The sequence below is a fragment of the Pteropus alecto genome, unplaced genomic scaffold (assembly GCF_000325575.1).
Source record: "Pteropus alecto unplaced genomic scaffold, ASM32557v1 scaffold17, whole genome shotgun sequence".
NCBI classification, from domain to species: Eukaryota; Metazoa; Chordata; class Mammalia; order Chiroptera; family Pteropodidae; genus Pteropus; species Pteropus alecto.
In genome coordinates this window covers 4,465,278-4,478,650 of record NW_006440645.1, presented here as the reverse complement: position 1 = coordinate 4,478,650, position 13,373 = coordinate 4,465,278, and the positions used below count along the sequence as shown (strand labels likewise).

At 41.4% G+C, this 13,373-nt stretch overlaps 1 protein-coding gene across 1 annotated transcript in view; it reads right to left on the bottom strand.

Moving 5' to 3' along the window:
- The window catches only part of SPATA5 (spermatogenesis associated 5), a 234,734-nt gene that overhangs the window by 194,190 nt on the left and 27,171 nt on the right, over nt 1–13,373 (bottom strand). The window contains exons 2-9 of the mRNA XM_015593907.2: nt 12,660–13,016; nt 8,370–8,491; nt 7,189–7,346; nt 4,735–4,793; nt 3,498–4,142; nt 2,223–2,352; nt 1,891–1,947; nt 288–411 (exon numbers count right to left, since the gene is read on the bottom strand). Coding sequence (XP_015449393.1) covers nt 288–411; nt 1,891–1,947; nt 2,223–2,352; nt 3,498–4,142; nt 4,735–4,793; nt 7,189–7,346; nt 8,370–8,491; nt 12,660–12,822 — 1,458 coding nt within the window. The 5' untranslated portion in view covers nt 12,823–13,016. The remainder of the gene's footprint in view (nt 1–287; nt 412–1,890; nt 1,948–2,222; nt 2,353–3,497; nt 4,143–4,734; nt 4,794–7,188; nt 7,347–8,369; nt 8,492–12,659; nt 13,017–13,373) is intronic.

Sequence of the window (13,373 nt, the reverse complement as noted above, 5' to 3'; positions counted from 1 at the left end):
CTTCCGGTTTTTAAGTTACTACCATTTATTACAAAATAAATCCATCATTGTATATTATTTTATATGCTAGAAAAACATGCCAGGTTATACTGTCCTAGCAGTTATTAAGAAATCTGCCAAAGAAAATTATTTTATGGGCCTTTCCTCTAGTTTTTACAGTTAATATTTTCCCTTACACTAGAATACCCCCAAACTCAGACGTAGTTGATAGTTTTTGCTACTACACATGTACACGTCATTAAGGACTGACCCGTTCATGCACAGAACCATACTGGTGCCATACTTACTGAACCAATACCATCCATCAGGGTTAAGAGTGAAGCTACAACTCTTTTTTCCACTTCGTTCTGAGCCCCTTCTCTTTTAGGGCAAAGTGCATCCAGCTCATCAATAAAAATAATTGATGGGTGCCTAAAAACAAACAAGTTAAATGAATTATATACATTTAATTTTTAAGTGTGATATTACATTTCAATTAAAAATTGAAACTAGTTTTAATTCTTTAACTGAAACATGACATATCAAATTTAGGATTTAGTTAATAATATTAAAGACAAAGGCAATAGGATGCTAAGCTGAAAAAGCTTAGGTTAATTTTAGTCTAAATGAATTCACCAATATCACATTCTAGTGGATCTGCCCTCAATACACAGGACTGAGAACAGTCTCTTGCTCATGAGATGGCAGTCTAGGCCGAGACATAACTTGTCACTAGGCCCAGACATAACTTGCCACTAATGCCTACTAAACTGTCATGCCCGGATCGACTCACAACTGTGTTATCCCTCTGAGCAGGCTTAAACTCCAAGGAATAGAAAGTAGAAATGCTCTTTTTAAAAAAATTTTTTTTAACCCATTAAAAAAAGAACTTTCAAGATGATCAATTCTTCCATAGGGAGATACGAATTCTCTCACAAGAGTAACTCCCAACTACCAGGGACAACAAAAACATCCTAAACAACAAGGCACGGCCCTCGGTATTGGGGCTCCACACTACACATTTCATCCACTAGCACTGGAAAAAAGCACTTTAAAAATGGAAGTTCTTTTGATAAGAGAGCAGTAATTACAAGTTAAATACCAAAACGATGATAGAGATGTTAGACAGCCACGTTACAAATAATATTATTTTAGACCTGATTACAGACTACACTCTAATGCTCCTCACAATGCAACATGGTAGCCTAATCTGAGGAATAATCAATAGGAATCACTGCTAAAGAGCAAAATATTTGTCCCTGTGAATCAAAGTGTAATATAACAAAGTTTTAAGCATAAAAGGTTACTATAAATGCAGTCTAAGGGAACTAGATATAGTGGATACGCCTAACTACCCAAAAGAAAGAAAATCATAAATGTATATCTCAAAGTTACATGACTCAACAAACAACACTGTCTTAATTCTTTCACCTCATGTAATTTTTTTAAAACTGAGATGTAACTGACATATAACTTTTTATTAGTTTCAGGTGTACAACATAATGATTTGATACTTGTATATATTGTAAAGTGATCGCCACAAGTCTAGCTGACACCTGTCGCCATGCATAGTTACTTTTTTTCTGTAATAAGATCTTTTAAGATCTACTTTCTTTACACCTTTCAAATATGCAATGCGGTTTTATTAAGTATAGACGTCATACCATGCCTTACATGCCCAGGACTTACCTGTTTTCTAACTGGAAGTTTGTACCTTTGCTACCTCATGTAATAACTCAATTATCAAACTTCCCAAACAGCACTAGAGCGCTGCTGGATTTACAATCTAGTTCTAGTGCTGTCGCTACTAGTCTTGCACTATTCTTTCATGCTTCATATAAAGTGCTGGTATCTCTACTTTGATTCATACAGCTTCAACTACTAATTTCGAACATTAAAAATAAAGAATACCGCAGAGTGGCTTCAGCAAATATCTGACGTAACCTGGCTTCGGTCTCTCCATAGAATCTGTAATAAATAAAATACATTTAAGAACTAACGCTTACTATTTTTAAAGTTTTGTCTATTAAAGCTCATCTGACTTTTCAAATATTTCCAGAATACTTAAAATTACTTTCAAAAATAATTTTCCAAACTTAATTTTTACACACATTAAAAAAGCAAATTTAAACTATTTCAACATATGAAACATCCAGCCAGAATACTATGCAGCCATTTTTTAAAAACCACATTTAAGAGGTATATTTAATAACACTGTTTATTCTATTAAATAATGTACCTACTTGCTTATAATCTCAGGGCCATTTATCACAGAAAAGTAGGCTCCGACTTCATTAGCGACCGCCCTGGCAATCATTGTCTTTCCAGTGCCCGGAGGGCCATAGAGCAACACTCCCCTAGGGGCAGGAATTCCTACGAGAAGGAAAACGCTAGAGTCAGCATTACCGGTTTTTTCTAAGTGTTGTCATATGGCTTCAAACATGACTTCAAAATATAAACTTCTTACATCACAAAACTAAAGTAAGTCAGACCGCCTCGTTTCCCCCCAGAAAGATGTACTAACCAGCCAGACGCTGATCTCCAGCAGCGACTGTTTCCTTCTCTGCAGACCAAGCCAGGCCGGGCATTGGTAAAACACTGGCTGGACACTCCCACACTGCCAGCCCAATCCCACACTATCAGAAAATGAAGTCTGGACGACCAGGGCATAAAGCGAGACACCAATCCCAATTTTCATCGAACTAGACATGCTTGGGGAATGTAAGCATTACTAGCAAAATGTCAATCCCAGGGTTCCTTTTTTAAATGTATTTTTTATTAAATTCGATTGGGGTGGCATTGGTTAATAAAATTATATGGGTTTCAAGTGTACAATGTCATATGTATACTGCATTGTGTTCACCACCCCAAGTCAGATCTCCTTCCATCATGATACATTCGAACCCCTTTACCCTTAGCTACCTCCCCCCATCTCCTACCCTCTGATAACCACTAAACCGCTGTCTGTGTCTACGAGTTTTTGTTCATTTTACATATATAAAGATTCATGAAAAAGGAAAAAGCAGAGAAGGAGACGGTATTCAGCAAATAGATGCAGGGAACCTGGGCAGTCAGCACCCAGAGGAAGCCCTGAGTTTTCTAGGGCCAAGTCACTCCCTTGATCCCCTGCCACAATGCAAAGAGACCCGCACACAGCTACGCTTCCTAACCAGGAGGTTCTATCCAGTGTATCTGAGTGTTCGGTTTGCTTTAGTCATTACAGCTGATCTGGCGTGGTAAGATACTCATTCTAGATCCAATACTAAGGACTGCGCAAGTATGCAATTAAAAGGGACAAGGCTGCAACTAAGTCACATCACGACCTAAGGCGACCAACCACAGAAGCAGGCTCACTTAACTGGCATCTCCCAAGGGAATTCGCATGTCCTACCACAGCTACCACTCAGAAAAGGAAAACAGGAAAAGAGGGTGAGCGATTACCAGCGAGGTGGAAGGAGCCAAGTGCTTTTTAGTTTGAACTGAACCATTTTGGGTGCAAAACAATGAAGAAATCATACCATAACTCCGGAAAAGTTCAGGCTGTTTGAGAGGCAATTCAATTATTTCCCTGATGGCTTTCAGCTGACTATTTAAGCCTCCTATCATGTCATAAGTCACTCTGAATTGGTTGTCTTGCTCTTTGGAATTTGCACGAATCTTTGTAAAATTGACTCTGGTTGTTGAGGAAATAAAATAAAAAGTATCAGTGTTGCATTTTGCTCCCAAGCTGGCTGACTTTAGCAATCTCTCTTCATTGGTAAGCTGCTCATTTCCTTCTCCCGCAGAAGCAAAACTGCATTTAAGACTCGTGGTTTCCTCTAGCCCAAGTCCACTGCCGCCACCAGGGCTCTGTGTGACATCTGACGAAATGTCACCAGCTCTATTTGTCATTCTGTCATCTACTGGTTTGCAAGAAGTACTGCTCGATGTGGGGTCCCAAGGCTCTTCCAGACCCAGCTGGCTAAGCTGTAAGGACATGTCCAGGGTACTGGCTTCCATGCTGGACTGTTCGGAGGCCACTCCCTGGGCACCGGCCTCAGGGTCATGCTGACGCCTTCTCAGTATCGTGCCATCGGCCCCTTTCACTCTTAGCACTTGCAACTTGCACGGTCGTCCATAGAAGGTCACATACAGAAAATTGCCAGGTAGAACAATCTTGCCATCTAGAAAACAATTTGTTCAATAGATACGTTAGCACAATTTTCCACCCATGTAACGTTTAAATACCAATTGTTTTAACAAATCTGATTGAAAAGACTGAATCGAAGATAGGAGTATTAATAAAATAATTGTCATGAGAAATCAAGGACGCAACGTTCTCCTGGAGCCCCATCTGGAGATCGGAGAGGGACAAGATGCAACGTACATCTAAGATCCCACCAACTGTATCAACAAATGGCCAGACCTTCCACATTTGACAGTAACCTAACCTAAAATGCCCACCGAAACCAACATGCCAGGATAACGTTTCTTCCTGGAAAGATTAAGAACTCGAGGGCTCAAAGTCTCACTTCTACCCCTGACTTTGTCCACAGACAAGCCGTATATTCTCTCCACTGCTCAACTGCCCCTCAAGTAAATGGCGGGGAGAAAATACATCCCTACCTTAAAAGGACAGTAATTCTTTAAGGAGAATATTCTCTGCGTTTACACTATTTTGAAGAAAAATTTTAAGTACACAAGATCTCAAAGACATATTACTTTACTACTGCCATGCTTCTTAAAATTTGAAAAATTATTTTAAAAGTGTCTCACCTAGTTTCCTCAGAAGACACCCAGCCAATTGTTCTTCATTAATATCCACATTTTTGTCACTGGAGAGGGTGGCGGGAGTGGGGGAAATAGAAATAAACATCGAGTACACCAAAAACTAAAATATGAAATGACACATACATAGTTGTAATGTAGACCAAAACAAAAGCATAATTCATTTACAACCTGGAAATGATTTACACAATTTTGGAATGGTTTACGATTTTCAAATATTTCTTATAGCCATTAAAATGTCATTTTCGGTTTGGTGTGCCAGTGGTCCAAATTAGTGTTCTTCACAATATAGGGTACTCTCCATTAGTGGACCGTGAAATTATTTCAGTCAATCTCACCCCACACTTTTTTAAATAGAATACAAAATGTGAGAGTACGTCACATATAGAAAGGGTTTATAAATGTTGCTTTGTAAAACACTATTTTGTTATACATACACCTCTACATACTCGTGTGTTGTTTTAGAGATTATAAGCTACATAAAACATATATACTCATATATCTATGTTATATACATATATACACCCCTAAGATCCAAGGTTCAATATTTGCTAATTCAGTGTCTACGGCAACTCTGTAGAACACAACTACCACAAATAACAAGAATCAAGTGTGTATTCATAAAAAGGAGAGCGGGAAATAGAACAAGGAAATTTCATGAATCAAATGTATATACATATGAAAGAGAAGACTGGATCTCCCTAAATGCTTAAATTTACTCGATTATAGAATTCTGAAGTCAGTTATATTTAAATTGTTCCTATTTATTAAACTTTTAATAGAAGATATTTACAAATATATTCAAGAACAGTAAAAACACTCAACCAGTTTGCTTTTGAAAAAAGAATGGGTGCAGATAAAATCATTTCCACTAGAAGGAGCTCTAACCTTACTAATGAAATTTTTTAGACACAACTGAAGGATTTGAGTAACAGATTAAAATGATTGATTTTTCTTACTGGAAATTAAGTTTCTTATCTAAGCTCTGCTGACACATTTAAAACATGATTTTTTTTAAATAAAATTTTTAAAACTAAGCCTCCATTTAAAACATACACAGTCCCACCACAGTGGGTGATCATTATCACCTAAGACTGTTGTGCCCTCAAGAAGTCACATTAGTTGTGAGCAGGTCATCAAAAATCTAGTAACTGAGTGCTGTAACCGCAGGCCTGTTTGAAAACAGTCTGAAGAATAATCCTGAGCAATCTGAGTGGTAATACTAACCGACCCATACACGAGCTGGTTTCCTCATCTGTAAAATGGGGTAAGTATGGATACCTTGCAGGATGTTTAGAGGATGATTAAATGAGAAGAAAAAGTAAAAAAGCATATGTGTGTTTGTGTGCACGCGTGTACACGTGCTAGTACACAGCTGGTGCTCGATGTGTTGTGTCCCTTTTCCTTTCTGCCTTTTATTTAACCGTTCACTAAACCGTTAAATGCTCTGAAAACATCTTCTTGTTTTTAAAGGAAAAAACATGCCAAAGTTCAAGCTTCACATCTACAAAAGTAGTAAAGAGAGAAGAAAACATTTTAAAATCAAGCTAAACTGGAAAATGTTTTCTGCTTCTTACATATAAACACATCCCCAAAATTGTAACTAATATGATATTAAAGTACCAAAAGATGCTTTTTTTAAACAAACTTTGATAAGATTTTTATAGGCAAACAATCAAAATCCTGTTAGATACAAAATATCCAAGAGGAGGATGAGTGATATGCTTTAACTATTGTTAGGTTGAATCAAACAATTAGTCTTTGATAAGGGACTATTTAACAGTCTGATAGAAGCAACTTTCACTAGATCAAATTATCATTGAGTTAAAATATACAATCAGTTACTTTGCTCGAGTGGTTTTAATTAAAACTTGTTTCTTGCCTACTCACCGTAATCTACTCCCTTCTTTACAACTGTAAAAAAGACAAGAAGCCCTGATTATACTGCAGACCAAGATGAAAAACATTATTAAACATCCATCAATAATAATTTTTCTTGCCTACCATGTCAGGGCACACTCTAATCACAGGACATTAGCATCCTTAATCTCTAAGTTACATAGCAATCATTTAGCCTGTGCTGTCTAATACAGTAGGCCACTAGCCACTTGCCACTCACCACACTGGTCACCAAGTGCTTAAAATGTGGCTCGTCCAGATTAAGATGTGCTACAACTGTAACGTACATACTGGATTTTGAAGACTTAGTTTGAAAAAAAGAATGACATTTTACTAATAGTTTTTTATAATTACAAGTTAAAATAAAATTTTACATATAATAGTTAAATAAAATACATCATTACAATTCATTTCACCTGCTTCTCCTGACTTTCTAAATGTGGATGCTAGAAAATGCAAAATTACATATGTGGTTTACGTCTGTGACTCTCATTATATTTCTACCAGGCAGCGCTGATTCAGTCACCAGAGAAAGAGCCAAACCTGAGTGCCACGTCCATTTCCTCGGCCTGCAGAACAGCACCCAACAGAGGCTGGACCTGGATGGTGTCACCAACCCGGACACCCACGTTCTTCTGTGCTATATCACTCAGGCCAACCTTGCCTCCAGGAAATCCCGACACAGGCCAGGCCGTGTAGACCTGCCCAGAACACAGGAAATTAAAATGAGAAAATCAATATTCACCGAGTATTATTGACTTCTAAGACGGAAAACTAAGCACTGCCAAGTAAATGGATCTGCAACACACAGCCCTTACCCCAGAGGAGTTACAGTCTGACATGAGTTACCAAGAAAAGTTGTACAAATCGATCTTTCTGTGAAGATCAGGGACGATGGCAGTGAAAATGGTGGGAGACAGCACGACGCATTTAGGAAAGGAGACAAAGGCTTCGGCAGGGGAGAAGGAGAGTACTGAAGGCGAGCTCGGGGTCAGGGAGGCCGGCGGGACACAAACTGCATCGGGGAAACAGTGAGGGGCCTGGCACAAGAGTTTCGCGGGAGCGCGGGCATCAGACTTCAGAGTTAAGGGAGAGCAGTGGTCATTTCTAGCTCTGGACAGTGAGCTGAGCCTGCACATTTAGTCTTCTCTCCCACAAGACACAGGAAAGGATTTTGAAAAGTATAAGCTCAGAACAATGAAAAGAATGGGAGGCGTGCCAGCAGCGATAAGAGATATCTTATCGAGACCTTTCCAGAGGGCCCCAGAGGAGGAGAGAACACCCAGTAATGAAGCAGAAGATACGGCAGGGGCAGGGGCTGGCCGCAGAGAAGAAAGCCAAGCTGCCAAACGTGACCCAGAAAAAGGTCTGGGCTGACAGTCTCAGGTATGATGAATGGCAGCGGGGAGAGGCACAGCTGAAAACGGGGAGGGTAATCAAATATTTGTGCGACTCGAAACAATATTTCTGTAGAGGAAAATCACAAAGGAGAACTAGGGACGACCGTGTGTGTCTCCCGACCTCCCCAGGAAAGGCCTCTCTAGCGTATGACATCTGGGGACTATATTTCCATCATCGTCGCAGGCATCAAAGGAAGGAAAGGTTCATACAGACGTGAGGGTCTTTTAAACTATAGTTTTTTCATTTATTCCTGTTTGTGTTGACAATTAAAAACAAAAACATCTCAAATCTTTGTAAACTAAGGAAACGAAAAAGGCTCTTACCTCTTGCTTTCCATGCAGACTGGTGAGCAACACTGGGCGACCTATACATATATTTGCAGACTTCATGGTGCTGAGTCCAAGTTGAACGAGGGAATTCTGGAATTTTTTAGGAACTTTGTCATCTACCAAGAAGGAAAAGAAAATCATTTTTGTACTGTTCTGTAACTGAAGCTAAAGCACGCTTTCTTTGGGAGTAAATAAAAATCCTCTGCCCATATAACCACACGAATGCACTCACCATGCCTTGGAGAAACCACTGTTCTCATCTTTCTTATTTTAACAAAGACTAAAAACCAATGCTTTTTGAGGATCCGCTAACAGCGCAAGTGCTAACCAAAAGATGTTTTACGGAGTGGGTACTAGTTTTTGTTATTTAAAAAAATGTCTTTAATTTCATTGAACACACTTGCACCAGAGACCCTGGGTTTCCATACTCAATTCCAAGCCAAGTCGGTTACTATGCAAAGGCTTCACCCGGGGACCGGGGACGTTACCGGACTAGAGGATTAAGACACATCTCCACTTCTGACCCACATGACAGCAAATAGACATCTCTCTTCTCCGTGCCCAAGGGCGGGCGGGCACACTCACACCGACTGAAACGGCCCCCCGTGATGTCCACTTCCGGCCAAAGGGGCCCAGAGTCCAGCCCAGTTAGCGACACTCCTGAAAACGCCACAGCACCAAAAGCTCCAGCCCGCCTCACCCACGCCCTCGAGCTCCATCTCTGGTCAGCTGTCCATCCTGATTCTCCCGGCGCCTCACGCTGCCAGAGACCAGTATTTAATGTCACGATGTTCATGTGCCTCACAGTGTGACTTTCTCCAGAACGATACGCTGCTTTGGGGCAGGAATTGAATCATATTTATCTTTGTGTCTCCAGTGCCTGGGAATGCATCAAATATAGCAGCTGCACATTAAATATCAGTGAAATGAATGAATGTAGATGAGAAAAATAATATTTTTCTTTTCAGCACAAAATCCATGAAACACTTGATAACATTTTAACCTGCCACAAACTTCCTCATAAGATTTATTATAAATATCACGATCATAGAGCTAATATTAGCATTCTCTAATAATCAGAAAAACAGCTTTTGTAATTAAACAGTAATTAAGTCAATGAAAGCAAAACCAAGAGATGTGTCTAATTTATTTTACTCTCTGCCACTACAAAATAACTTCCCAATACGTTTAGTCTCCTCCTGACATCAGATAAATGAATCTAGAAAAACTAAGCATTTCACAGAGCTAAGATTAACGGTACTGAGTATAAACTAAAATGAGAAATTAAAATGTCCCGTGAACATCAAGTCTTTCATTCAGTTTAAGCATCAATAACAGCAAAGCGTCCCATTCGATGACCTCATCATGTTCCATTTCTGCCACTTCTTTCTTCCTGAACTTCCCCTTCCCTTGGGACATTCCCTCCCAGGTGTATCGGTCCTCAGCAAGACTCTAGGTTTTCTTCTCTTCCCTCCATCCCATCCTGCTCAGTTTCACCACGCACCAGGGTCTGACAAATCACTAGCGTCCCGAAATACCACCGCTTCCTCCCTATCACTCATGGAGATCAAGGTCAAATCCCGTCCACTGGCCTGATTTCCCACGCGCCTCCACTGTACCCTCTACTTACGACACGCAAATCTACTCAAGCTGCCACATAATTCCTATCACCAGCCCTCATTCCTCCAACACTTTAAGCTTCACATTTACTGGGCACCTTATGCGCCAGGTTAACTAATGAGGTAGTAGTACAGGTAATGTCAAACAACCACCCACTCTTCCTTTGGTCATTCAGCAAATATTTACTACGCGCCTACTATACGGCAGATCCTACGCTAGACACAGGATACAAAAGCGGACACAGTCTTTGCCCTCATGGAGCTTACAATCTAACAGGATAAGACAGTTATTAAATGATCACTGAATAACTGCATAATTATAAACTAAGATTAATGCAATAAAAAAAGAGGAAGGCCTTTACTGTGAGATCTAACTTGGAAGAATAAGAGAATGCTTCCCCAAGGACGTAATGTTTCAATTCAGATCTAAAGAGTAAGAATCAACTAAATGAAGAGGAAAAAGATACTTCTCAGCAAAGAGAACAGCCTGTACAGGGGTCCTGCGAAGGAGGGAGCACTGCATATCCAGGGAGAGGATGGGCAGACAGAAAAGTGGGAGACAAGGGGGGGCCACATGAAGGTCAAGGCTGCCCAGAGCAGCAGGCTGTCAGGCTGCTGGTCTTTATTCTAACACCGACTGGAGGCCAGTTAGGGGCAAAGAGCAGGGTGATGCAGTATCTTCATGTTAAAGATCATTCTAGCTGCAAAAGTACAAAGGCTAGTGCAGTGGTCCAGGTGAGAGCGGATGCTGTCTGGGATTAAGCAGTGGGAACAGAATGAAGAGGAGGAACATGGGAAATACTTAGGTGATTAAAATATTTAGGTGAAAATATTTGGTGATGGACTGAACATGTAAGAAGTGAGAGATGTGTCACGGGTGACTCCCAGGTTTCTGAAGTTTGAAATGGGAAAAACTGAAGAGGGCTAGAGTTTGTTTTGTTGGAAGAAATGTAAGTTCTTGAGGTCAGTCTTGAAGTACTTTAGAAAAATCCAAGAGAAGTGGCATAGCGCGCTATTCAAAGTGTGGTTGGCAAACTATTTGTTATTGGTTCGTGACAAGGTAAGTATAGAAAATTAGAATAAACGTTTAGAAGCTTTAATTGCAATCTGACAGTAATTTTACATCTGTTGAATCGAATAAAAATTTCTATTTTTAAACCTTTTTCTAGTAAATTATTTTTATTGTATTTTACGACGGTGCTGATCTGTGATATATTGTAAATTTTAAAATCTCTATAGCATTTGATAAGCAGTGGTCTAGAAGACAACTGACTCAAGACTTAGAAATAGTATATATTAGGAATGTATATGAGGGTATAGATGGGAAACTGGGCAGTGAATGAACGTGCCAAAAAAAAAAAAATTATAAAGAGAAAAAGACGATTTCAGGACTAAGAACTGAAGAACTTCAACAGCTGACGATCAGGTGGGAGAGAATGAGCCTGCAAAAGAAACTGAGGAAGTATCAACAAAAAGATGAAGAAAAACTAGAAAAGTTTAATGACACGTAAGCCAAGAAGTAAAGTGTTTCGTAAGAAATGAAAACCTGTCCACTGGATTCTCAACATGGAGATGGGTGACCGTGGCAGGGGCAGTGTCCAGGGAATGGCGGCTGGAGGTCAAGGAGTACGTCAGAGATGAGGAGGCAGGGACCGCTCACTCCATTTAAGAAGTCTGGCATTGAAGGAGTGGAGAGATAGGGTGGTGGAAACAGAGCCTTTTTGTGTGTATGTTTTCAAGATGGAAAAGAAATCAGTAAGTTTCAATGTCAACGTGAAGGATCCACAAGAAAAAGGGAGTAAATACACAGGACAGAACATGCTGTTCTGATCCCCAAGGGAGATTAAAAACTCATGTTAACTCTTAAGACTGTCTTTAGGGTCTGCATAAGACACAAAAATTTTGCTACGTTTACTCGGATCCCTTTTTCAAAGCTATAACCCATAGCACCTTCACCGATAAATGACTTTTCATATAAATCGCTTTTCCAACTCAAGGGAGCCATGATCTAGGATAATGGCTTTAGAGTCAAATACATCTTAACTCGAATATCGCCTCTGCCGTTTTGGACCTGTGAAACGAGGTGAATCCCATTAACTTTTCTTCCTCTGCAAAATGGACAAAAATAATACAGTACCATCTCCCAGGACTTCCGTGAAGGTTAAATGAGATAACTATGTGACATACCTCACCTAGTATGTAATTAACGGCTGCTAGTAAATACCAGAACTTGTGCAGAGGTAAAAGAAAAAGCCACCTTTTTCATTCCTAAGGCTCAGGGATGTCTCTTAGGAAGCACCCGCATCTCTACCGAACTGGGCATTTAGCTTTGTAGAATCCTACGCTCGCTAGACAGGAGCAATTTTGCCGTTGACTATGTCGTTAATTTTATATGAGGCAAAGTTGTTTCACGTGCGACCTGGAAATTCAAAACAAGTTACAGAAAACAAACCCCCCAAACCGTTGACCTAGCCACGGATCAACCACTTCTGCCTGACGTCTCGGTGCAGGCGCGGCTCCGGGTGGCTGACATCCTTCCGTGCCCCTCTCACACCTCCGCGTGGCCTGACTTTCAGAAGCCCCTGCACCCCGAGGCGGACCCCTCGGTCTCCGCCCCCTCAGGCGGCGCCCCTCCGGCCTCCGGCAGCCCGCCCGCAACTCTCACCTTTTTCTAAGAAGTTGATCACCGCCAGAGTCCTCGCCGCCTCCGCGACGCCGGGCTCGTCAGGAGGAGCCGAAGCCCCCTTAGGAGAGGGAGCCGCGCAGAGCGAGGGTGAACCATTGTCGGCGATCCTATTGAGCCGTTTTCTGCTCTTCTTGGAGGACATGATCAGAACGCAGCCTGGGAGTTGAAGCAGTAAAGCCGGCTCAACGTGCGCGCTTCACCGAGGGAAAAACTTCCGGGGCAGAAGTCAGCGAGGCTCCACCCCCCCTGTGCCGTAATCCTCCGAGCGGAGCGCATCTGGAGAAGAACCGAGCGTCTTCGGGATCCGCCGTCTTTGAAGAGCTTGAAGAGGTTTTCCTGCGAAAGAAGACGGATTAGGTGGACGGAACCGTCATTTAGATTGTACATTCCTGAAAGACAAAACCTTTTCGTATTTCCAAGGCCTTCCCTATCCCTGAACACACGTGTGTTGAATTAAACTATGAGGGGAGGGCGGGAGAGCGATGGGAAAGTTTCTCCCCGCTTTCCCGGGGCCGGGCAAGTTCCTGGGGCGGGCGCGTGGACCGGACCTCGCGGTCTCTTGGATGCAGCGCTACAAAGCAGGCAGCCCAGCTCGACTCTGGGAAGGGTGGGTGGCACGCTTCTAAAGTTTACGGTAGCGCGCTCCGCCAGGAGCACGGGGGCGGGGCGACTGGGGCCGCACGAGCGCGGCGG